The sequence below is a fragment of the Pan paniscus genome, chromosome 20 (assembly GCF_029289425.2).
Source record: "Pan paniscus chromosome 20, NHGRI_mPanPan1-v2.0_pri, whole genome shotgun sequence".
In the NCBI taxonomy this organism is placed as follows: Eukaryota; Metazoa; Chordata; class Mammalia; order Primates; family Hominidae; genus Pan; species Pan paniscus.
This window is the reverse complement of record NC_073269.2, coordinates 19489155-19514316: the sequence shown is the minus strand read 5'-3', so window position 1 is coordinate 19514316 and position 25162 is coordinate 19489155. Positions and strand designations below refer to the sequence as shown.

Below are 25162 nucleotides of genomic sequence, written 5' to 3'. Positions count from 1 at the left end.
AGGGTGATGAAGTTGGATTGGAGAGTGGATGCTGGGCTGCATGTGGATGTGGGGACAGGACTGTGCTTTTGGAGCAGACGTGGCCCTGAAGAAGGGAATGGGATTGGTTGGTCATATATGTAGACCCAGGGCTTGAGGGTCACATTAGGACCATAAATTGGAAATGGGGCAGTGAAACAACACAGCCCAGGTCACCTCCTACCTCAGGCAAGTCCCACCATATTTCTGGACCTCCCAGGTGGCCCCACTCTGGACTCAGAGATGGGGGATATACAGCCTCAGCCCTCACAGAATGGCCCCTGTCTAAGGTCACCAGGACCAGGCTATCAGCATATCTCAGGGATTTTGTGTTTTGGGCCCCCGGGATCTCTCATGGCCTCAGGGTCCCTGGTGGCAGTAAACTCAGGAATACCTCAAAAACCTCCGGTTTCATTTTCTCTATTTTTTTAGAAGTGGGGTCGCGCTATGCTGCCCAAGCTGGAGTGCAGCGGCTACTCACAGGAGCAGTCGCACTACTGATCAGCTCGGGGGTGTCGAACTGCTCCATTTCCAACCTGGAAACCCCTCCTCAGACACCTTAGGCAACCTGGTGGTCCCCTGCTCCCAAAACATCACCATATTGATGCCAAACTTAGTGCAGACGCCCGATCACCTAGTTCACAATAGCCCAGAACTCCTGGGCTCAAGTGATCCTCTTGACTCAGCCTCCCAAGTAGCTGGGACTACAGACGTGTGCCACCATACACGGCCCAAACCTCTACTTTTCTTTTTTTTTTGGCAGAGATGGGGTCTTGCTATGTTGCCCTGGCTGGTCTCAAATTCCTGTCCTCAAGCAATCCTCCCACCTTGACCTCCCAAAGTATCAAGACTACAGACGCACACCACTGCAGCTGGCCCAAACCTCCACTTTTACAACCACTTATCAGTCTCTTGTTGAACCCTGTGCTCTGCCTTGGGTTTGAGATCCAAGTCTAAATAAAACCTGGGCTTTGGGTAGAAAGGTGAGGAGACTGGGAGCCCACAGTCTACTCCCAGTTTCTCAAGCACCAGCTTTTGTAACTCAGAGACTTTGCACCTAACTGTTCTCTCCTGGACTTCTCTTAAGAAATGTCTACTCATCCCTCAAGTCCCACCCCAAAGTCCCTTCCTCTAATCGAGCCCTCAGTCCCCCAAGGATTTTGCCAATCTCCTGACCCCTCCTCTCTCACCCTGCTCACCAAGACTGTGCCCAAACCCGCCTCCGCCATCAGACTGACAGGTCGTCCTGGGCAGGGTGTGGGTTCCACAGTGCCCAGCATGGGCTGGATACAGAGGAGACTGACTGTGTGCCTACAATGCCCAGCCAACGCCCACTGGAGACCCCATTCCCTGTATTCCCCCAGGTCACACTCCAAAAAGTCCTCTTACCTGGCTTGGGAGGAAGGTCCTTGTAGGGAGGTGTTGAGTTCTCATAGTCATCATCCTCCTCCTCATCCTGCATGGTCCCTTCCAGGGGAAAGGCAAGTCAGAGCCCAGCCATTCCCTCCTCCCTCCATCCCTCAAGCCCTGGTCTCTGCCTCAGCTGCCCCTTGGTGGGGATTCTGTACCCTGGGTCCTGACCACACCTGGGCCCCAGCCCCAGCCTGGCCGGGGCCTTACCTGGTGGGTCCGGGTACCCAGTGATGGAATACAGATTATGCATGTCTAGCACAGGGAACCTGACAAGTGGCAGCCAGGGCTTGGCAACCTCTGCCCCCTGTCTCTCCGACTCAGGCGTCTGGGGGCTCTCTCAGTTCCCTTTTCCTTTCAAAGTCAAATACATGCAAATTCATCTTGACAGGAAGCCCTCAGACCTCACACGTGCACACACACACACACACACACACACACACACACACACACACACAGAGCCTTTCTCCCCAGTTTGGATTCACGCACAGAAGGAATAATGACAACTGGCCTGGTGTGGTGGCTCTCGCCTGGAATCCCAGCACTTTTAGAGGCTGAGGTGGGTGGATCACTTAAGGCCAGGAGTTCGAGACCAGGTTGGCCAACATGGTGAAACCCAGTCTTTACTAAAAATACAAAAATTAGCCAGGCGCGGTGGCAGGCGCCTGTAATCCTAGCTACTCAGGAGGCCGAGGCAGGAGAAACGCTTGAACCTGGGAGACGGAGGTTGCAGTTAGCCGAGATCGCGCCACTGCACTCCAGCCTGAGTGACAGAGTGAGATTCTGTCTCAATAAATAAATAAATAATTTTTTAAAAAAACATTAAATATAAATTAATTAATTAATTAATTAAGGGTCTTGAGATGGATGGGTTATCCTGGATTACCTAGGTGGGCCTTAAATGGCTTTACAGGCCAGGCACGGTGGCTCACGCCTGTAATCCCAGCACTTTGGGAGGCCAAGACAGGCAGATCACGAGGTCAGGAGATCGAGACCATCCTGGCTTACACAGTGAAACTCCGTCTCTACTAAAAATACAAAAAATTAGCTGGGTGTGGTGGCGGGTGCCTGTGGTCCCAGCTACTTGGGAGGCTGAGGGAGGAGAATGGCGTGAACCCAGGAGGTGGAGCTTGCAGTGAGCCAAGATCGCGCCACTGCACTCCAGCCTGGGTGACAGAGCGAGACTCCATCTCAAAAAAAAAAAAAAAAAATGGCATTACAAGGGTCCTCGTAGAAGGGAAACAGAAGGAGATTTGACACAAAAAAAAGGCAATGTGGTCACTAAAGTTATGCACTATTCTGCTGGCTTTGAAGATGCAAGAAGGAGCCATATGCTAAAGAATGCAACTGCAGAGGCTGGAAACAGCAAGAAAATGGATTCTCACGCTGCAGCCTCTTAAAGAAGCACGGCCCAGCCCATGAACACTTGGGTTTCCACAGTGAGACTGATGTTGGTCTCCTGACTCCAGAACTATAAAATAATCTGGCCGGGTGCAGTGGCTCACACCTGTAATCCCAACACTTTGGGAGGCCGAGGTGGGTGGATCACCTGAGGTCAGGAGTTCAAGACCAGCTTGGCCAACATGGTGAAATCCCATCTCTACTAAAAATACAAAATTAGCCAGATATGGTGGTGCGCACCTGTAATCCCAGCTACTCAGGAGGCTGAGGCAGGAGAATCGCTTGAACTCGGGAGGTAGAGGTTGCAGTGAGCCGAGATCACATCATTGCACTCCTGCCTGGGCAACAAGAGTGAAACTCCATCTCAAAAAAATAAAATAAAATAATCCATATAATCCATTTCTGGCCGGGCGCGGTGGCTCACGCCTGTAATCCCAACACTTCGGGAGGCTCAGACAGGTGGATCACTTGAGGTCAGGCATTCGAGACCAGCCTGGCCAACATGGTGAAATCCCGTCTCTACTAAAATTACAAAAAAAAAAAAGAATAGCTGGACATGATAGCGGGCACCTGTAATCCCAGCTACTCGGGTGGCTGCAGCAGAAGAATCGCCTCAACCCGGGAGGCGGAGGCTGCAGTGAGCCAAGATCTCGCCACTGCATTCCAGCCTGGGCGAAAGAGCAGGACTCTATCTCAAAATAGTAACAATAATAATACTAATTATTTCTGTGGTTCTGAGTCACTCAATTTATGAGTAATTTGTTAGAGTCACTATAGGAAATAATATGTACCCCAAGGGGCAAGACCCCAATTTCCCTTTGTAGAGGTTTTTACTAAAAGTAAGAGGAAATGCAACTCAGATTGGCTTCAACAACAAGGAACATTCATCAGGCCCATGGGGAACATTAGGTTGGGTTTCCATAACTGAGACTCAGAACAAGAGTGTCTCAAACAAAATAGAATGTATTTCTTACCTGACAGGCTCAGTATAAGCAAGTGAGAGCCTCTAACAAATGGAAAAACCTTCCCCCGCACCGCACGTGGGCAATGGGGTAGCCCCAGTCTTAATTGAGGTAGGAGGGCAGCAGCAGATTAACCTCCCTTTCCATTCAAAGCTGACTCTAGGGGCTGGGCTTTCCCCTCTTACATGGCCTGATGTCATAGAGCCTTCCCAGCCTGTAGGAGGGCAAATGTGACTGTACCCATTCCAACCTGTAGGAGGGCAAATGTGACTGTACCCATTCTAGAGATGGGAAAATGGAGACCTGTCTGAGAAGGAAGAAAGAGCCCGTCTGTTCAGCCAACATCTGCTAAGCACACACAAGCTAATCAGGCTCCAGATGGATGGGGGTGGGGAGCAGCTGCAAACAGACATAGGAGGATAGGAGAAGGGGAAAAGTAACAGGGGGAGGGACAGGTCAATAGGTCAAAAAGACTGACGGTATATCTGCCCATCAAGAGCACTTTTTGGGCTGAGCATGGTGCCTCATGCCTATAATCCCAGCACTTTGGCAGGCCAAGGCAGGAGGATCTCTTGAGGCCAGGAGCTTGAGACCATCCTGGGCAACAAAGTGAGACCCCAACTATACAGAAAAAGAAAATTTTTTAGGCTGGGCGCGGTGGCTCACACCTGTAATCCCAGCACTTTGGGAGGCTGAGGTGGGCGGATCACCTGAGGTCAGGAGTTCGAGATCAGCCTGGCAAACATGGTGAAACCCTGTCTCTACTAAAAAATACAAAAATTAGCCGGGCGTGGTGGCAGGCGCCTTAATCCCAGCTACTTGGGAGGCAGAGGCAGGAGAATCATTTGAACCCAGGAGGCAGATGTTGCAGTGAGCCGAGATTGAGCCATCACACTCAAGCCTGGGGGACAAGAACGAGACTTCTCTCAAAAAAAAAAATTTTTTTTTTTAATTAGCTGGGCATGGTGGTGCATGCCTGTAGATCCAGCTACTTGGGAGGCTGAGGTGGGAGGATCGCTTGAGCCCAGGAGATTGAGGATGCAGAGAGCTGTGATCACACCACTGTGCTCAAGCCTGGGCAACAGAGCAAAACTCTGTCTCAAAAAAAAAAAAAAAAAAAAAAAAAGCACTCTTAGAGGTAAGGGGACCTTCTTACAATAAAGGCTGGGTGGTCTCATGGTATAGGGGTGATAGCTACCTGGCCAATACCATCCCTCGGGACCTGGCACACAGTAGGTATTCAGGAACAGATGTTGGAATCCAGCCCCATTCACCGAAATAACAAGGCTATGAGCCCAGGCTGCTTCCAGCTCAGGCCCATTCTTGCTGTGTCACCTTGGGGGTGGAGAACAACATCTCTGAGCATTAGTCTCCTGATATGTCAAACAGGGATTCATTTGTTCATTCATTGATTCAACAGATAAGTACTGACCACCTACTCTGTGTTAGGCTCTAACACATAAGAACCGAAATACACTGGTGAACAACAACAAAAAATTTTACCCATGGGAGCAGCAACAGGGAGAAAGAGAGTGAATAAAATAAATAACTCAACTACGTTAGAAGTTATGTTAGATAGTCACAAATAGAAAAAGAAGAAAAACACAGGTGCAGTGGTGTGAGCCTATAGTCCCAGCTACTCAGGAGGCTGAGATGGGAGGAGTCCTGGAGCCCAGGAATTTGAGGCTGCAGTGCATTATGGTCACGCCTGTGAATAGCCACTGCACTCCAGCCTGGGCAACATAGTGAGACCCCATCTCTAAAAACAAGAAAAGAAAAAGAAGTAGATGGCCAGGCACAGTGGTTCATGCCTGTAATCCCAGCACTTTGGGAGGCCGAAGCCAGGGGATCACCTGAGGTCAGGAGTTTGAGGCCGGCCTGGCCAATATGGTGAAGCCCTGTCCCTACTAAAAATACGAAAATGAGCTGGGCATGGTGGTGTGCACCTGTAATCCCAGCTACCACGGAGGCTGAGGCAGGACAATCACTTGAACCTGCAAGGCAAAGGTTGCAGTGAGCCAAGATCGCACCACTGCACTCCAGCCTGGGTGACAGAAAGAAACTCCATCTCAAAAAAATAAAAATAAAAATTAAGTAGAAACAGAAAAAGAAGAAAAAGAAAGAAGGAGAAAGGAATCACATGTACATGGGGGATTGCAATAAAGAGGAGGATCAGGCTGGGCGTGGTGACACACGCCTGGAATCCCAGCACTTTGGGAGGCTAAGGCAGGTGGATTACCTGAGGTCGGGAGTTCAAGAACAGCCTGACCAATATGATGAACAACCAGCCTGGGTAAGGTAGGGAGACCCTGCCTCTACAAAATTAATGAAATATCCCTCTGATATTTATCATATCACAGGGTTTACGCACTGTGATATTAATGAAAAAATTAACCAGGCATGTTGGTACACACCTATAGTCCTAGCTACTCAGGAGGCTGAGGTAGGAGGATCCCTTGAGCCCAGGAATTCAAGGCTGCAATGAGCTGTGATTGTGCCACTGCACTCTGGCGTGGGCAACAAAGTGAGACCCCGTCTCAAAAAAATAAAATAAAAATAAAATTCCAGACCATCCCTTCTCATCCACTCTGTCTGCCATTTTTCCCCTTAACCATTGTCACAGTCTTATCATATCTCACATTGCACATACCTCACTTCCTAATCTTGTTCTCTGCCTGTCTTCCACCTATTAGCAGCTCAACTCCATGAGGGCAGGGATTTGTGTCTGTCTTGTTCACTGCCTGCCACACGGTAGGTGCTCAATGAATGTTTGTTGAATGAGTGAGTGACCTCCTGCCTGCCAAGCCCTGTCTAAGGCCACCCCTAAAGCCCTGCCCCTCCAGGCTCTCTCATCCCTCCAATACCAGCCAGCCACTCTCAGTGCACACAGCATCAAACGCTGGGTGTCAGTAGCACTCCTGCCTGGATTAGAGACAAGTGTTCTGTCTGCCCCATAAGCAGAAGCGGGGCTTGCCCTGGGAGTCTTCTGCTGAGGCCTCACTGACCTTGTTTTTCCTCCTTCCCTGAAACTGAATCCCCCAGAGCATCTGGTCTCCCAACCAGCAGACTGTGGCAAGGTGCAGACACCACTCAGAATTTCCTTCCCCATCTCATGTCCCACGTGGGCCCTCTGAGGCTGCTCTGCTCCCAGAGTGCGAATGCAGCCCCTTCTGGCGCAGACCAGATGGGGCAGGACAGGAGAGCAAGGGAAGGAAGAAAGGGGAGAGGCGGGGAACTGTGGCCAATAAACCGGGTCCTGGCCAGGTGCGGTGGCTCATGCCTGTAATCCCACCACTTTGGGAGGCCGAGGCGGGAAGATCACCTGAGGTCAGGAGTTCGAGATCAGCCTGGCCAACATGGTGAAATCCCATCTCTACTAAAAATACAAAAATTAGCCAGGAGTGGTGGCGGGCGCCTGTAATCCCAGCTACTCAGGGGGCTGAGGCAGGAGAATTGCTTGAACCCAAGAGGCCGAGATTGCAGTGAGCCGAGATCTCACCACTGCACTCCAGCCTGGGTGACAGAGCAAGACTCCGTCTCAAAGAAAAAAAAAAAAAACAGGTCCCCTGGGAGTGGTGGGCAAGGGACACAGGAAGGTCTCCTTGGTGGGTGGTTGATAAAGAAAAAAACAGGAAGGATACAGATGATGGGTGATGGAGGCCCCCACATGCTGCCTAAAATCACCCTCACCCAAATATTGATACAGGAGATAGAAAGACATTATTTAGGCAGCTAGTGAGGGTAAGAGAGTCCTTGTCAGAGCTTCCCTTTTAACAAAAAGCAGCCCAGGCTGGGCTCAGTGGCTCACGCCTGTAATCCCAACACTTTGGGAGGCGGAGGCAGACGGATCATCTGAGGTCAGAAGTTCGAGACCAGCTTGACCAACATAGCGAAACCCCGTCTCTACTAAAAAAAAAAAAAGTATATATATATATATATATATATATATATATATATATATACAAAAAAAAATACAAAAAATTAGCCAGGCATGGTAGCAGGTGCCTATAATCCCAGGTACTCAGGAGGCTGAGGCAGGAAAATCACTTGAATCCGGGAGGCGGAGGCTGCAGCAAGCCAAGATTGCGCCATTGCACTCCAGCCTGGGCAACAAGAGCAAAACTCCAGCTCAAAGAAAACAAACAAACACACAAAAAAAACAGCCCAAGAAATTATTTATTTTTAACAACGAGCATCCTGAGAAATTGAGCTGCAAACATAGATAAGCAAGCTGGAAGCTTGCATGAGAAAATGCCAGCAGCTGTGCCAATAGAAAAGGGCTACCTGAGGGCCAGGCATGTTCAACATGGAGTCTCCATCTTCCCTTTTATTATCATGTGTACAGTAAAAAAAATAATAATAATAAAAAATAAACGGGCAAGATGGTGCAGGCCAGGCAGAGAACCTACCTACATAATGAAAGATTAAGGTGGGGGGACTTCCAGAAATTCGCGCCCTATGCAAATGGCACACCTAGTCCTAACCAGTTTTTGTGCCCTATGCAAATAGCACACCTGGCCCAACCAATCTTTCAAACCCTATGTAAATCAGACACTGCCTGCTCACCAAGCATCTATAAAACCCCCTGCATTCACCTCAAAACCGGCAACCTGTTCAGGACCCCTCTCTCTGCAGCAGAGACAGGTATTCTTTCACCTATTAAACTTTCACTCTTGGCCAGGCGCAGTAGCTCATGCCTGTAATCCCGGCACTTTGGAAGGCCGAGGTGGGTGGGTCATTTGAGGTCAGGAGGTCCTGGCCAACGTGGTGAAACCTCATCTCTACTAAAAATACAAAAAATTAGCCGGGTGTGGTGGCACACACCTGTAATCTCAGCTACTCAGAGGCTGAGGCACGAGAATCACTTGAACCCAGGAGGCAGAGGTTGCAGTGATCTGAGATCCTGCCATTACACTCCAGCCTGGGCAACAGCGCAAGACTCCATCTCAAAAAATAAGTAAATAGGCCAGGAGGGTGACTCACACCTGTAATCCCAGCTACCTGGGAGGCTGAGACAGGAATTACTTGAACCCAGGAGGTGAAGGTTGCAGTGAACCGAGATTGTGCCACTGCACTCCGGCCTGGGTGACAGAGCAAGACTCCATCTCAAAAAAATTAATAAATAAATATAAACTTCCTCTCTTAACCTCACTCCTTGTGTGTCCACGTCCTTGATTTCCTCCGCTGTAAGACAACGAATCTCAGTTATCACCCCAGACAATGGCCCTTTCACTATCATTTCCCCCAGGTCCCCAGTGCTCGGTAAGGCTAGGCCAGGCTGAACCATTTGAGTCCTGGAAGCTTAGAATGGAATGGGCCACATGCCTCCACGCCCAACCCCAGTCATCCCTGGCTTGAATCCCTTCAGCCTCTGGTGAAATGACTGGTCACAGTAGCCTCCTTTGTTTGGCTTTCTAGCGCCAGACTGTGACCTGGATGAAAGAAACAATAGTGAGCATGTATTGAGCACCTACTGGATGCCAGGCACTAAGCGCTTTTGATGCAACCATCTGATTCTTCCACCTTCTCTATTTATTTATTCCTGTGTTTATTCAACAAATTATTTATTTTATTGTATTGTTCTGTATTTATTTTCAGAGACAGGGTCTTGCTCTGTTGACCAGGCTGGAGTGCAGTGGCATGATCATTGCTCACTGCAGCCTCAACCTCCTGGGCTCAAGCGATCCTCCCACTTCAGCCTCCCAAGTAGCTGGGACTACAGGTGCATGCCACCAGCCCGGCTAATTTTTTTATTTTTTTGTAGAGACAGGGGTCTCCCTATATTGCCCAGGCTGGTCTCAAAGTCCTGTTCTCAAGTGATCCTTCTGCCTCCGCCTCCTAAAGCCGTGTAATTACAGTCGTTAGCCACCGCACCCAGTCTATTCAACAAATATTTTCTAAGCATCTACTGCATGCCAGTTCTGTTCTAGGTGCAGTAATATGGCAGTGAACAAGACAGACAAAATTCCCTGCTTCACAGAGCTGAGTTGAGAGGAGAGACCAATAATAAACAAAATAAATAAGGCAAATGGATCGCAGTTTAAATGGTGCTAAGTGCGAAGGAGGAAAATAAAGGTCCAGCATGATGGCTCACGTCTGTAATCCCAGCACTTTGGGAGGCCAAGGCAGGTGGTTTGCTTGAGCCCAAGAGGTTGAGATCAGCCTGGGCAACATGGCAAAACCTCATCTCTACAAAAATACAAATATTAGCTGGGCATAGTGGCACGCACGTGGAATCCCAGCTACTCGGGAGGCTGAGGCAGGAGGGTCGCCTGAGCCCAGGAGGCAGAGGCTGCAGTGAGCCGAGATCATGACACTGCACTCCAGCCTGGGTAATAGAGCAAGACCCTGTCTTGAAAAAATAAAAAAATAAAGCCAGGAAAGGGGTGGAATCCATCAGGAGGAGGGGAGCCCTCGCTGGCTGGGAACATTATGAGATAGGTATTACAAACCTCATCTTACAGATGAGTAAACTCAGTCTGCGAGAAATGAAGTCACTTCTGGAGGTCACACAGGGAAAGTGAGCTAGTACTGTAATTTGCCTCTCTGGACTCCCTTTGAGCTCTGACCTCTGGGTGAGCAGCTGAAGCACAGAGAAAGGAAGATTAAGGAGACATGCCCAGAACACGTCAGGGTTACTGGGTGCAGCTGTGCAGGCTGTGCACGGCACAACTCCAGAAGCACCATTCATAGAGATCACAATGTGAATGCTGCCCCCTTGAGTCTAGAAGGGCACAAGAATCACAGATTAATGTGGTGGCCTGGAGATAGGGACAGGTCACACAGGTAGCCCTGGAAAGAAGGTCTCAGCTGGATGCAGTGGTTCAAGCCTGTAATCCCTGCACTTTGGGAGGCCGAAGCGGGTGGATCACCTGAGGTCAGGAGTTCAAGACCAGCCTAGCCAACATGATGAAACTCCGTCTCTACTAAAAATACAAAAAAAATTATTTGGGAGGCCGAGGCGGGCGGATCACAAGGTCAGGAGATCAAGACTATCCTGGCTAACACGGTGAAACCCCGTCTCTACTAAAAATACAAAAAAAGTAGCCAGGCGTGGTGGCGGGCGCTTGTAGTCCCAGCTACTCGGCAGGCTGAGGCAGGACAATGGCGTGAACCCGGGAGGCGGAGCTTGCAGTGAGCCGAGATTGCGTCACTGCACTCCAGCCTGGGCGACAGAGCAAGACTCCGTCTCAAAAAAAAAAAAAAAAAAATTAGCTGGCCGTGATGGCACCCACCTGTAATCCCAGCTACTTAGGAGGCTAAGGCAGGAGAATCGCTTGAAACCAGGAGGCGGAAGTTGCGGTGAGCCGAGATCACACCACTGCACTCCAGCCTGGGCAACAAGAGTGAAACTCTGTCTCAAAAAAACAAAAAGAAAGAAAGAAAAAGAAAAGTCTCTATTGCCAGTTGTCTATTCTCAATAGCTTGCTTTTTTCACTTAATATATCAGCAGCCACTTCCCCATGTCAACACATAAAGATCTAGTTGAGTAATTCTCCCAAAGCTGGTCACTAGACCAGCAAGTTCACATCACCTGAGAATTTTTATAGACAGGGTCTCACTCTGTTGCCTAGGCTGGAGTGCAGTGATGGGATCACGGCTCACTGCAGCCTGGAACTCCTGGGCTCAAGTTATCCTCCTGCCTCAGCCTCCCAAGTAGCTGGGACTACAAGCGTGCACCACCACACCCGGCTTTTTTTTTTTTTTTTTTTTTGTAGAGATAGAGTCTCCCTATATTGCCCAGGCTGGTCTCAAACTCCTGAGTTCAGGCGATCCTCCCATCTCAGCTTCCCAAAGCTCTGAGATTACAGGTGTGAGCCACTGCCCTGGCCCATATTTTTTTTCCATTAGACTGTTTTTCTGTTCCATTAGACTGTAAGCTTGAAAGACAGGAACCACGTCTGCCTTTCTTTCTGACCACTGGACCCAGCATACCATACAGTAGATGCCTAATACATGCTTTGTCAGACTGGGGGAAAATATATATTAGATATTAATATTATATATAAATATATTTTAAAATTGTATAAAGATTGCATATATATATATAATTTATTTGAAATTTCAGCTTTAAATAATTGTTTTTGACCAGGCACAGCGGCTTACGCCCATAATCCCAACACTTTGAGAGGCTGAGGCAGGAGGATCCCTGGAGCCCAAGAGTTCAAGGTTGCAGTGAGCTATGATTGTGCCACTGTGCTCCAGCCTGGGCGACAGAATGAGACCCTATCTCAAAAAATAATAATATAATAATAACTGTATTTATGAATAACTTTTATTTAAATTAAATTTATCAAAATCTTTCTTGGACAGGCACTGTGGCTCATGCCCGTAATCCCAGCATTTTGGGAGGCTGAGGCAGGGGAATCATTTGAGGTCAGGGGTTCGAGACCAGCCTGGCCAACATGGCGAAACCCCGTCTCTACTAAAAATACAAAAATTAGCTGGGCGTGGTGGCGGGCACCTGTAATCCCAGCTACTCAGGAGGCTGAGGCACGAGAATTTGAGCCCAGGAGGTGGAGGTTGCAGTGAGCCGAGATCGCGCCAATACACTCCAGTCTGGGCGACAGGTACTGTGTCTCCAAAAAAAAAAAAAAATTCTTAAAGTGACTTTATGCAAAATTACATACATTAACGATATAATAGATATCGTGCCTTTTTAAAGAGAAATTTGAATGTTTTCAAAGAAAAAACTTTTTGGAAAATGATATGAAAAATAATTTTAATATGTGCTTTAGCCTCGGGCTACCAGAAGAGCCCCAGATAGGGTCGAGGGAGGCCTCAGTCCCACACCGTCCCCTTCTGCCCCGCCCAGATGGATTTCCAGGCTCAGGGAAGTCCCCTCTCGGGTCCAACCATATCCTGCGAAGGGACACAGCACCTGTCCCGCCTCCGCCTGTCCGCGAGGTGACGCCAGGCAGACCGGAGCGATCCTCTGGAGTCCTTCATCTCTATGATCTCCGCAGCTGCCTAAGTGACCCGGAAGCTGTGTCTGACTGAGGGGTCAGTGGTTCCGGGTAGGAGCTAGGTGACCCTCGGCTGCTGCAGGGATCTGCAGCGACTGAAGCCATGGGGGCGCACCTGGTCCGGCGCTACCTGGGCGATGCCTCGGTGGAGCCCGACCCCCTGCAGATGCCAACCTTCCCGCCAGACTACGGCTTCCCCGAACGCAAGGAGCGCGGTGAGGCCCAGTGCGCAGGCGCAGCCAGAGGGCGTGGGGCGCGGGTGCCTGAACCTCTGAACACCTGGCACCCCAGGGCTGGACTCTAACCTCAGGTGTTGTATCTGGGTTTGGGTCTAGACTAGGAGTCCACAGGACGTGCATGACCCCACCTCAGTGTGGAGGCGTTCCAGCCCAAGGGCACGGCTTGAGCAAAAGCCAGGGAGCAAAAGTGAGGCGACAAGTGGGGGTTCGGGCAGGAATGCGACGCGCAGAGCTGGGTCGAGTCTTTTTTTTTTTTCTTTTGAGACGGAGTCTCGCTTTTTCTTTCAGGCTGGAGTGCAGTGGCTTGGTCTCGATTCACTGGCAGCCTCCACCTCCCGGGTTCAAGCGATTCTCCTGCCTCAGCCTCGCGAGTAGCTGTGATTACAGATGTGTACCACCATGCCCAGCTACTTTTTTGTATTGTTAGTAGGGACGGGGTTTCTCCTTGTTGGCCAGGCTGGTCTTGAACTCCTGACCTCAAGTGATCCGCCCGCCTCGGCCTCCCCAAGTGCTGGGATCGCAGGAGTCAGTCACCACGCCCGGCCTCGGGCCAAGTCTTGGGGGACGTGGGGAGTCATGGGAGGGCAGGGACACGTTCATTGTACCCCCTTCCTGATGTCGCTGCAATTGTGGGGTATGCACAAGGAAATAAGGAAGATTCGAGCTGCAAATAGTGTCCTGCAAAGTGCTTTGTTTTGCTTTGAGACGGGATCTTGCTCTGTTGCCCAGGCTGAGTGTAGTGGCACAATCACAGCTCATTGCATCCTCGACCTCCTGGGCTCAAATGATCCTCCCGCCTCAGCCTCCCGAGTAGCTGGGACTACAGGAGCACCCCAGGATGCCAGACTGATTTTTTATTTTTTGTAGAGTTGGGGGTCTTGCTATGTTGCCCAGGCTGGTCTCAAACTCCTGGGCTCAAACGATCCTTCTGCCCAGCCTCCCAAAGTGCTGGGATTGAAGATGTGAGCCACTACGCCCAGGATGGTTTTTTGGTTCGTGTGTTTGTTTTTGCTTTTAATGTAGTAATATCACAGGCATACCGAGCACCAGCTCTGGGCCACGTCCCACGTTAGGCACCGCAGATACAGCAGGGAACTGGAGGGATGCAGGCACTGTCTCCAGAGAACTCAGCACAGTGGGAAAGATTGTGGAATCAGAGCTGGGGGTGTCAAGGCAGGCTTCCAAGAGGCAGTGGCTGGAAACAAAGACGTGAAGGGTGGCCGGGCGCAGTGGCTCATGCCTGTAATCCCAGCACTTTGGGAGGCTAAGGCGGGCAGATCACCTGAGGTCAGGAGTTTGAGACCAGCCTGGCCAACATGGTGAAACACCATCTCTACTAAAAATACAAAAATTGAGGCCGGGCATGGTGTCTCACGCCCATAATCCCAGCACTTTGGGAGGCCGAGGCGGGCAGATCACGAGGTCAGGGGATTGAGACCATCCTGGCCAATGTGGTGAAACGCTGTCTCTACTAAAAATACAAAAATTAGCCAGGGGCGTGGTGGTGCACACCTGTAGTCCCAGCTACTCAGGAGGCTGAGGCAGGAGAATCGCTTGAACCCAGGAGGCAGAGGTTATAGTGAGCCGAGATCACACCACTGCACTCCAGCCTGGGTGACAGAGCAAGACTCCATCTCAAAAACAAAATACAAAAATTAAGCCGGGCACGGTGGCTTATGCCTGTAATCCCAGCACTTTGGGAGGCCAAGGCCGGTGGATCACCTGAGGTCAGGAGTTTGAGACCAGCCTGGCCAACATGGTGAAACCCCGTCTCTACTCTACTAAAAATACAAAAATTAGCCAGGTGTGGTGGCGCATGCCTGTAATCCCAGCTGTCTGGGAGGCTGAGGCAGGAGAATTGGCTGGAACCCAGGAGGCAGAGGTTGCAGTGAACCAAGGTCAGGCCACCACACTCCAGCCTGGGTGACAGAGCGAGACTGTCTGAAAAAAAAAAAAAAAAAAAAAAAAAACAAAGATGTGAAGGGGCATGAGTAGGGGTTGACCAAAGAGGGGTGGCAGAGCCAAGCTTCTAAGCAGAGGAGGGACACAATCAGTTTTGGTTGGTCAAAAGGTCACACTGTCTACTGAGTGGGCGACAAGCTTGAGACAGAGACCTCTAAGCAGCCTGGATTTGAGAGAAAGTTGGGAGATGGTATAATCACTCCAGTGTCCAGACTCCGGGTAGTCCTTCCGCCCCAGCTGAACCTGCAGTTCATTGGTCCGTCCACCTTCCTCCCGCTGCCTCACATACCTTGCTTTCCCCAAGATCAGCTTTGCAAACGCTAGCAACCTGCTGCCCTTCTCTCTTGGCTTACTCTGGATAAACTCACCTCTTTCCCTTCCTTGGTGCCTATCCCCGTGCAACTGAACATAATGGGGGACGGAGAGATAAGAAAAAAACAGCTCTAAGCCAGGCAAAATGGCTCATGCCTGTAATCCCAACGGTTTGGGAGGCAAAGGCAGGAGGATTGCTCAAGGCCAGAAGTTCAAGAACAGCCTGGGCAACATAGCAAGGCCCTGTCTCTGCAATTTTTTATTTTTATTTTTTAATTAGCTGGGTGTGGTGGCGCATTCCTGCAGTCCCTGCTGACCGGTCTCCCGATTGGTACTCCAGTGGACTCTTTATGGTGCCTGGCCTTTCTCTTACCTCCCGGATCCTTCACTCTCTCCCTCCCTCCTAGATCACTGTCCCCTGCCCTCTCTTTCCTCCTTTCCACCCCCTTTCAGCCAGTCACTTTGCTCACTGCAACATCTGCCTTCCCGGTTCAAGCGATTCTCCCGCCTCAGCCTCCCGAGTAGCTGGGATTACAGGTGCGTGCCACCACACCTGACTCATTTTTGTATTTTTAGTAGAGACAGGGTTTTACCATGTTGGCCAGGCTGATCTCGAACTCCTGACCTCAAGTGATCCACCTGCCTCGGCCTCCCAAAGTGCTGGGTTTACAGGCGTGAGCCACCGCGCCCGGCCCATATTTATTTATTTGTTTATAGAGATGGGCTCTCGCTCTCTTGCTTAGGCAGGAGTGCGGTGGGGTGGTTATCACCCACTGCAGCCTCAAACTCCTGGGTTCAAGAGATCCTCCCGAGTAGCTCTGGATACTCCGTGTGCACTACCATGCAAAGATAATTTTATTATTTTTTTTCTGGACATGGGATCTTTCTGTGCTCCCCAGGCTGGTCTCCCTAATACTTAAGCACTGCCAGACACGCTGTGGTGCTCTGTCTTCTGTCTGTTCTGTGTCTCCCTCCGAGGGCAGGGACACTTGTGTGTTGTGTTCCCTGCTGTATCCCCACCACTAAGCACACAGTAGGCAGTCTAAAGTCCTTGCTGCTAGCTGATTATAAGTTCGAGACAAAAGAGGGAGGAGTCTAGGATTGCCACCTGGAGCTCCAAGTGCAGATAGGGAACAGCCAGGGGCTGCAGGTGATACCCAGGCCTGGGGCTCAAGCGAGGTGTGGGGTGGAGGGACCACATCGGGCTCATCTACATACGGGGCGGCAGCAGAGAAAAAGGCTCTCAGGCCAGGCGCAGTGGCTCACACCTGTAATCCCAGCACTTTGGGAGGCCAAGGTGGTGGGGATCACCTGAGGTCAGGAGTTCAAGACCAGCCTGACTAACATGGCGAAACCCCATCTCTACTAAAAATACAAAAATTAGTCGGGCATGGTGGCAGGCTCCTGTAGTTCCAGCTACTCAGGAAGCTGAGGCAGGAGAATTGCTTGAACCTGGGAGACAGAGGTTGCAGTGAGCTGAGATCTTGCCACTGCCCTCCAGCCTGGGTGACAGAGTGAGACTCCATCTCAAAAGAAAAGAAAAAGGCTCCCAGAACAAAGCGTAAGGTAAGGCAGCCATAGAGATGGGAGGAAACCTGGGGAGGAGGGATGTGGGAGGAGCCACAGGAAAGAAGGAAGCAGGAGGCTGGGGTCCTGGGCTGTTGGGTGGCCCTGTGAGAGCCCGTGTCTGGGCAGTGAGGGGGTGGGGCAGGAGCCAGGGAATGGGACAAGGGGCAGGAGAGGAGGACCTGGGCCTCAGTGGGATGAGAGAATCGCAGCTGGGAAGCAAAGGGGAGAGAAGCCAGCCAGGGATGACTGCCATTGAGATGTGAATATATCTCGTCTCACTTGCGCAGATGGGAAGGAGCTGGGACCGAGAAAGATGTGGACGTCAGGAGGGCTAGGGAGGCTGGGTCTGAGGGAGGAGGCAGGGAACGAGTGCAGGATCGCCAGGCACAGGCTCCGGGGTGAGTGTCCAGGATTCCTCATGCTCCCATCGGCCCCCTCCTGAAGGTTGATTTGTCCGGAGTCGGGTTTGCTAGGTGAGTGGGGCACCGGGACCCAGACACTAGTCCAGCTGTCTTCTGAGCCCACGCCTAAGTACCTTACAGGTACTGTTAGCTCAGTGGATGCTCAGGTAACTTCCATGACCGGATGGTCAGTTCTGAGGCTGAGAGAGAAGCCACGCCGCCGGCCAGTGCAGAGCTGGGACTTGGGTGGGTTGCAGACAAGAAAGGCTGGGAGTGCTGCCTGGAGCCCCAGGTGCAGGTGGAGGGGCTGAGGGTTACTCTGGGAGAAGGTGGATTCTGAACTCGGACTCTGGAAAGCGGGGCTGTAGAGAGTTGGGGACGGGCATCCCTGTGGGAGGGGAGACAAGGATCCGGCACGGGATGTTGAGGTGCCTCAGGGTGATGGGGAGCCACCTTCTCCTGTCTGGCCCTTGGTGTCTGGAGTTGCCTTTGTGCAAATTAGAAAAGGAGGCCCCTTCAGGACAGTGCATCTGTCAAAGGCATCTGCCATCCACTGCCATCTGCCACCTGGATGTGAATGGGGGACACCCCAAGCCGTGCCTTCCTGAAGCCGTGTGCCTCGGTCCCCTGGGGATCCCCGGAATTGGGGTGGGGAGCCTCCAGCCTGGTTGAGCCCCGCCCACTCCCTGCAGAGATGGTGGCCACACAGCAGGAGATGATGGACGCACAGCTGAGGCTCCAGCTGCGGGACTACTGCGCCCACTACCTCATCCGGCTGCTCAAGTGCAAGCGTGACAGCTTCCCCAACTTCCTGGCCTGCAAGCAGGAGCGGCACGACTGGGACTACTGCGAGCACCGCGAGTGAGCACCCCCACACCGGCCCCCCACACCCCGGCCCGCAACACCCCATACCCCCAGCCTTCCACACCCCTGGCCCACCCAAGCCCCCAACATGCCCAGCCCGCCCGAGCCCCCCTTCCCCTCCGCCAACACCCACAGCCTGCACCCCACCCAGGCCCTGGCCCCTGGCAGGATGTGGCTCCAGAGGCCAGGGACCTGAACTGCCACTGAGGTTTCTAGCCGGGCCCCACCTTAGTCCCAGAGAGGGCTCTCTAGGGACCTGTTGGATGGGGACAGGGCAGGTGGCTGAAACCACCTAGGGGAGTGGCCAAGCCCAGGTTCCAGTGGGAAGCCCTGCCACCTGCGTGGGCAGACCCCAGACCCAAGCCACAGGCACTCGGACATGTCTTCTTCAGAGGCCTCCCCCACAGTGCTCTGGGACGGCCCCTCCGCTTCCCAGGGCTTGGGGGGCGTGTCCTGACCAGGGACCCTGACAGCCCCTCTCCCTTTTCCCCCAGCTATGTGATGCGCATGAAGGAGTTTGAGCGGGAGCGGAGGCTGCTCCAGCGGAAGAAGCGGCGGGAGAAGAAGGCGGCAGAGTTGGCCAAAGGCCAGGGACCCGGGGAAGTGGACCCCAAGGTGGCCCTGTAGGGGGTACACCCCCCACCCTATGGACCAGTCAAATAAAAGCCTTCATGACCCTCAACCAGAGTCCCCTCTTACTGCTCCGACGCGAGAGTGGGGAGAGAGTGAAGGGCAGTGTGGTGGTCCCCAACCCCGGAAAGAAACACACAGAGCCCGAGTCCGACTGGGGCAGGCGGGCTTTATTCCGGGTGCTGGAGAGCTGTGGGCCCCACTCCTCCCCCAGAATGCCACCGGGGTGAGGGGGCTGAGCCTCAGCAGGGGTGAGCGCTCAGAGCAGGAAGGGGATGATGGGCATGCGCAGGGGCGGGTAGTCCCGGAACTCCTTCAGGTAGCTGCGGTGCTTGCCCTTGGCCCAGATAGTCATCTGGGTGAAGCCCACCAGGGAGAACAGGGCCACTGCAGGAAAGAACGGGCGTCAGGGAGGGGCTGCCGGCCCGGAGGGGTAGGGCCCCGCCGAGGGAGGGCGGCAGGCTCACCTGGGAGACACTGCGTCATGATGGCGAAACCGATCCAGGACCCCACCTGTGGGCAGGGGCGAAGAGTGAGCGTGGGCAGCCTCGCAACCCGTGTATGTGGCTGTCCTGGACTCAGCCAGCCACCTCCCGCCGCCCCTGCTTTCTGAGTCAGGGATGGGAACCCAATTCCAGCAGAGGCGGGGCTGTATACGGCGGAAGCCCAGCGGCACACGCCTCCCGGCCACCACAGCAGAGAGGCCGCGGTCTCCACCTCCCAATGCTCCGGTGCAGGCGGCAAAAGCAGCTGCCCAGCCAGGCGCCCCCTCCTAGGGGCTGGTCCCTCCACATGGGACCCCAAGTCCCAGGGCAGAGAGGGGTAAGGCAGCCCCTCACCTCGTAGGTGTAGTTGGGGCAGGACACCAGCAGGAAGAGCCACGTGAAGGGGTTCTTGGTGGGGTATGGGATCTTCCGCGTCTTGGACCCTGGCAGGCAGGACAGAAGGAGGAAGTCAGACCCCCTCACCCAGCCCAGCTGTCCCCTTGCCCCCAGCAGGCACTCACCAGCGGGCCGCAGGTCCCGCAGGGCCATGTGGATGGAGAAGTTACCGAGCTGACAGATCTGTCAGAGAAGCAGGATCAGCCTAGGGCCGCCCAGACTCCCCTGACCCCGTCCCCACACCCAGCCTCCTTACCACAAAGATGGCGAGCGCCAGTTTCACCTGCTGAGCTCCGTAGGCTGAAGAGAAAGCAGGGAGGGGAGCCCATGAGGGGAGGACCCGCTGGGTGGGGACCGTGGAGGAGGGAAGGATGGTCTGAGGCCACTTACTAGGGGGAGTGTAGAGAGGGTGATTGATGTAATAGGCCATCCACGCGGCGAAGCCCCAGTAGTAGGTGCAGTTCTGAAAGGGAGCAGGGCAGGGATGGGACTTGGGCCAGCACCGGACAAGGCAGATTCTGCCCATGTCTCATCCCGAGGGGCCTGGGAGCATGGTGGGAAAGGACAGGAGGGGCCTTGGGGCGGGGCTGGGGAGGATAGGCGGGGCCAAGGGGTGAGGCTAGGGCAGGGTTCTGTGAGGGCGTGGTGGACAGGAGGGGCCTAGGGGTGAAACTGGGGCGGGGCTCTGCAGGGGCGGGGCTGGGGGGATAGGCGGTGCCTAGGGGTGAGACTGGGGTGGATAGGCAGGCCTAGGGGCCCGACAGGGGCGGGGCTGGGGAGGACGGGCGGGGTCTACAGGCTCTGTGAGGGCGGGGCTGGGGAGGTTAGGCGGGGCCTAGGGGTAGGGCTCTGCTGGGGTGTAGTGGCAGACAGGAAGGGCCTTGGGGTGGGGCTCGGTGGGGGCGGGGCGGGGTGAGGCAGAAAGGCGGGGCTTAGGGGTGAGGCGGGGACGGGCTCTCACCTTGAAGATGTTGCGCAAAGGCATAGTGCCATGGGAGAAGCGGTGCACGAAGAGCGTCTCCAGCAGGCGCTTGATGTAGTGGAATGAGTGACAGATGCAGGCGAGGCTGGTCGGGGGGAGCAGGCTCAGCTGGGGCTGGTCCGGCAGGTCTTCTGCCTTCCCCTACCCTCCTCCCACCTGCCCCACTTACTGCACCACTGTATGCCGACTGGACGTAAAGTCATATTTGTGGCCATAGATGAAGGGCACTCGGAAGTAGAAGAGCAGGTAGATGAAAAGGGGCCCCGCGTACTCTGTTAGGAAGACCTGAAAGTAGAGGGGGGCAAGATGAGTCACCCAATGTGGCTGACGGGAAAAGAGGCTGTGGGTAGGGTCAGGACTCACCGTCACCCAGCTGATCTGGGCCCCCAGGTCCCGGAAGTACAGTGTGGCCGTGGTGCCCACGGGCAGCTTCTGCAGAACATCCTCATCCTTCAGGGACTTGCCCTCTGCAGAGAGGCGGGCCAGGGCTCAGGGGCTACCCGGGCCTTCTCCCACTGCCACCCAGGAGCCCAGGGGGCGGGCCGAGTGGACAGCTGTACTTACTGGGGTCCAGGCGGAGGGACTGGCGGGCGGGGTACCACTGCGGATCTGCAGGGAGAACAGGGCAGTTACAGCCCAGAGCCTGGCAGGGCTCAGCCGGTCCGCTGCCCAGCCGCTGTGCCAGCTTCTCAGGGTTCCCAAGGTGCAAGGACCCCAGGACTCCACAGCTCCTCCCACCTGGGGGCAAAGCCTCAGGCTTGTGCAGTTTCAGGACACAGGCCAGAAGAGCGCAAGCAGAAGCAGGATCTTGTCCTTCCCAGAGCCTAGCAAGGGCGTTCCTGCGGAGTGCCACGTGGGGGCGCCTGCCCCAGTCACGCCCCAGAAGCCTGGGCCACACTGGGGCATCTCTGCAGGCCCCTGGGAGAGGGGTGCAGGATGGGATCCCTCCCACCCTAAGGTCCCTGGTCAAAGGGGTTGCAGGGGCAGTGTGGCCGGGCCTAGAACTCACGGGTCTTAGTGAAGAGGTTCTTGATCTCCGCAATGGTGGCATGGGGCTCCACCTGGGGGAAGCATAGGCGCAGGGACGTCAGCTCTGCGGGGAGCCCAGACTCAGGATGGGGAGGTACTGAAGGGGATGGCAGGCTGGGGGTTGGGCTGCAGCTATGGGAAGGGGGAAGGGCTGGGGTCCAGGCCTCTGCCTGCAGTCAGGGAAGGACCACCGAGGGCCCTGCCAGTGCAGTGACAGCAGGGGTCTGGGGCTCCACTTTTACCCTCAGCCAGCAGGCCCCAGCCCAGCTTGTGGCCGATTAAGCATGGGAAGGCGAGCCTGCTTCTCTGCCCCTCCTCTCCACTCCTCACCCATGACTCTCCCAGGAGCAAAGGCCCTCTGTCCTCCCCAGGGACAGCACAAGCCCCTTCCCCCAGGCCCGGCCTCAGCAGGGGCAAGGCTCACTCCTCCACCGCCCTCCCAGGACCAAAATCCCCGCAGGGTCCACTGAGACTCCTGTGCCTCCATTTCCCCGCCACACCCAGGGGACATGGCTATCCACCCTACCCCAAGTGAGGGCATACCCCTCCATAGGGCAGGGGGTGGGGCACAAAGGGCCCCACTGGACAGCTCCTGGGCTATAAGGATTGGGGTCCCGGGCCCAGTGCCCTTGGCCCAGTGCAGCCCACGCCCCAGTTCTACCTTGTCCAAGAAACACAGCTTCTCCCTTGTCTTTGCATCCAGAATCTCCACCTCGAAGAAGAGAACAGCCTTTTTAGGTTTCTTGGCCACCTTTGGGGGTGTGGGCCTGGGGAGCCCATTGAGGCCAGGGAGGAGGCCTGGGGTGGCCTCCCGGGCCAACAAGCTCAAGTTCAAGTCCATGCCGCCTGCCACCAGCCCTGCCACTCGGCTCTGCCCACGGTGGCCAGCAGCCCCAGCTGCCGGCCGTCAGCCCCCACCACCGACCTCCCCACGGGAAGCAGCCCTGGGCCGGGCAAGCGCGATCAAATTCTGCCGCGGTGCTGGAAAGGAGCCCGTGCCGGCCCTGGCACTGCCGACTTCTGTGCCAGATGTAACCCGAGTGGCAACCACAGCCACAGCCCAGCTAAATATAAAACCACCCCAGACTGCGCCCCCCAGGAGCCATGCCACAGACCTTCTCTGAGGGGGGCTTGGGAGTCTCCCCAGGGAGCCAGGCTGCCCTGAAAGCAGCTTTTGAGTGGTCACCTCAAAACCCTCAACGGCACCAGCACAGGGAAAGCCCCAGGGGCAGGCATGACGACACCTCCCAGCCCCCGCCCTCACAGAGCCAGTGGCTGGAGGAGAGTGAGAGGCCAGCGGGCCGTGCAGGCCCCGGCCCGCAGCTCAGGCCTAGGGAGTTCACTGGGCTTGGAGAAATCCCAGCTATTTTGAGAATCCGCGAGACAGATCATCCATTTCCCCTTCTGAGCTGTAAGAGACACTTTGGATTATTTTCCTTGTGCATTTGTGTTACCAGGGAGGTGACAGATTCTGGAGTTATGGGTGCAGAGAGCCTCTCTCGAAGTGTGGAAAGGATCAGGGTGTGTGGAAGTTTTAGGCAACCGCCTCCAGCTTGGGCTGATGAGGTCTCCCCAACCTTCCTCCCCACCCACTTCTCACCTTGTAGCCACCTGTGGGGCAGGCTTTCCACTGAGTCAGCCCAAACACTGCACCCTCACCCAGGACCTGCGCCCCACTAAAGCCCGGCGCTTCCTGCGTCCAAGAACCAGGCCTGTGCCAGCCCCTGAGGGAGGAGTCTGGCCCAGCCCTCCCTGAGCCCCCAGGCCAGTGATGAACAATGCGGGTGCAGAGGGGCAGGGCTGGAGGGAGGCAGCCCCCGGGGATCTGACCCACCCTATGCAGGGGTCAGTGCAATCCTATTATACAGGGGTCGTGGCAAGCAGGCAGGCCTGATCCCAAGTCAGCCACCAGCCAGCAATTCTTGAGGGACCCTTCCTACCCACAGAAACCCAGCGGGGGCCCCCAGAGGCTGCCTGAGGAAAAGGAGCAGGACACAATGCTCACAAACAAACCTCTGGGCTGGGGCCATCCCAGGGCAGGCCCATCCACCCAGAGCCCAGGGAGACCGGGCCAGGGCAGCTAGGGCCCACCCTGAAGATGAGGGCACCACGGTCAAGCCAGAGAAGCTGGGTACCCCTCCTGCACATTCCCAACGACAGTGGGAGACAAGGGGGCTTGGTGGCCTGCACTCGGGAACCATAACCAGCCCTGCCTTGTAGTCCCTGGGGGACCCCAGGCATGTCACCTCTCTCTAGGCCTCAGAAGGGGGCAGGTAGGAAGCAGACTACCTCCCAGGACTGTGACGGTCCCCTGAGACAATGCATGGGGTACACTAGGTGACCCCTGACAGATGGGAGGCACCCCATGGGATAGGAGGCATTGTTGCCCATGGGTTTGGTTCAGATCCCCACTCCCCTGCTGGCCTGGCAGTCACCACAACATGGGGGCCTATTTCCCCAGCTATGACACACTCGCCCCCACTTCCTGGACAGGAGGGCGGGAATGGGCCCAGCAGCCAGGAAATCCTGGCCCATGGGGCCTCCTGAGTCCCTGCTGTCAACTCCAGGCACTTCCTGGCCTTGTGGCCTCTAGGGGAAGGTTACTGAACTCCTCCAAGCCACAGCGATAACAAGGCCAAAGAGCTGGCACATGGAAGGGCCAGAAAAAAGAGCTCGGTCACACCACGCAGGACGTTGGGCCCCACCAAGGGGATATGTAGGATAGGGACAGAGGACACGGGGCGGGATGCACGGGAAAGGGTTAGCACAGCAGGGCCCTGGGCGGGCACGGGGCCTGCCCTGTGGCTGCAGGTATATTAATAGTTCCTGGGCCCCAGGCAGGCAGTGCCCACATGCCTCCAAGCCCGTGTGGCCTGTAGGAAGGCAGCCCAGCGTCCACAGGGAGAGAAGGCCTCCGAGTTCCTGCTGAACCACTCAACAGCTTAAAATACAACCAGCCCCTCTCCCTGTCCAGCCAGCTGCTAGTGGGAGGGGTGAAATCCTACCCTGCTCCCCCCAACCTGGGCACCAAACCAGGGCCCAAGAGGGAGAGTACGGCCATCGGGGTCCCGGCTAGCTGCTGGGAGAGGACGCCGGGCTGCGGCAGGAGGGGGTAGCCGAGAGAGGGGCCACGCTCACAGCTGCAGCAGTGGTGCCCAGGCCAGCCTGAGGCCCAAGGAGAGGAGACACCCAAACCTGCAAGGAGGTAAGCCCGGGCTGCAAGGCGGCGCCTAGGGGCCCCTGCAGACAAGAATGCCCAAGGCTAGGGCCACCTGGGCAGGATGAGTCCTCAGTGGGACGGCCGTCCGTCTCCCATTTCCTGCCCCAAATCCCCAGCTCGTCGGCCATCTCCTCCTAGAGAGAGGACTGAAAGGCTCTGGGGGGAGCAGGAGACCTCTCCGTACTATTCTTGCAATTCCCTGTGTCTCTATAATTTTTTTTTTTTTTTTTTTTTTGAGACACAGTCTCACTCTGCCGCCCAGGTTGGAGTGCAGCGGTGCGATCTCGACTCACTGCAACCTCCGCCTCCCAGGTTC

The 25162-nt window shown here is 54.7% G+C and overlaps 3 protein-coding genes across 12 annotated transcripts in view; 1 reads left to right on the top strand and 2 right to left on the bottom strand.

Annotated features, from left to right (window-relative positions):
• Positions 1-1758, bottom strand: part of CLEC17A (C-type lectin domain containing 17A) — a 29984-nt gene extending 28226 nt beyond the window's left edge. For 3 of the 7 annotated variants that reach the window (XM_063599970.1, XM_063599971.1, XM_063599972.1), the window contains exons 1-2: positions 1639-1740; positions 1408-1485 (exon numbers count right to left, since the gene is read on the bottom strand). In XM_063599970.1, the coding sequence (XP_063456040.1) occupies positions 1408-1485; positions 1639-1681 (121 nt within the window). In that variant the 5' untranslated portion in view covers positions 1682-1740. Of the gene's footprint in view, positions 1-1407; positions 1486-1638 lie in introns of all 7 variants that reach the window. The other 4 variants (XM_034945076.4, XM_034945080.4, XM_063599974.1 and 1 more) reach the window with 3 other exon arrangements.
• An 11000-nt stretch (positions 1759-12758) lies between these two features.
• On the top strand, positions 12759-18786 carry NDUFB7 (NADH:ubiquinone oxidoreductase subunit B7). Its single transcript, XM_003807078.5, has 3 exons — positions 12759-12972; positions 17933-18101; positions 18599-18786. The coding sequence occupies exons 1-3, from the start codon at positions 12861-12863 to the stop codon at positions 18729-18731; spliced, it is 414 nt and encodes a 137-aa protein (XP_003807126.1). The 5' UTR covers positions 12759-12860; the 3' UTR covers positions 18732-18786.
• Positions 18787-18883: 97 nt separating this feature from the next.
• Positions 18884-25162, bottom strand: part of TECR (trans-2,3-enoyl-CoA reductase) — a 36168-nt gene continuing 29889 nt past the window's right edge. For 2 of the 4 annotated variants that reach the window (XM_003807074.5, XM_034946246.4), the window contains 12 exons: positions 22288-22338; positions 21607-21658; positions 21162-21206; positions 20961-21064; positions 20767-20882; positions 20577-20682; positions 20006-20078; positions 19872-19915; positions 19741-19798; positions 19574-19662; positions 19202-19247; positions 18884-19121 (listed from right to left, as the gene is read on the bottom strand). In XM_003807074.5, the coding sequence (XP_003807122.1) occupies positions 18994-19121; positions 19202-19247; positions 19574-19662; positions 19741-19798; positions 19872-19915; positions 20006-20078; positions 20577-20682; positions 20767-20882; positions 20961-21064; positions 21162-21206; positions 21607-21658; positions 22288-22338 (912 nt within the window). In that variant the 3' untranslated portion in view covers positions 18884-18993. Of the gene's footprint in view, positions 19122-19201; positions 19248-19573; positions 19663-19740; positions 19799-19871; positions 19916-20005; positions 20079-20576; positions 20683-20766; positions 20883-20960; positions 21065-21161; positions 21207-21606; positions 21691-22287; positions 22339-25162 lie in introns of all 4 variants that reach the window. The other 2 variants (XM_063599965.1, XM_063599966.1) reach the window with 1 other exon arrangement.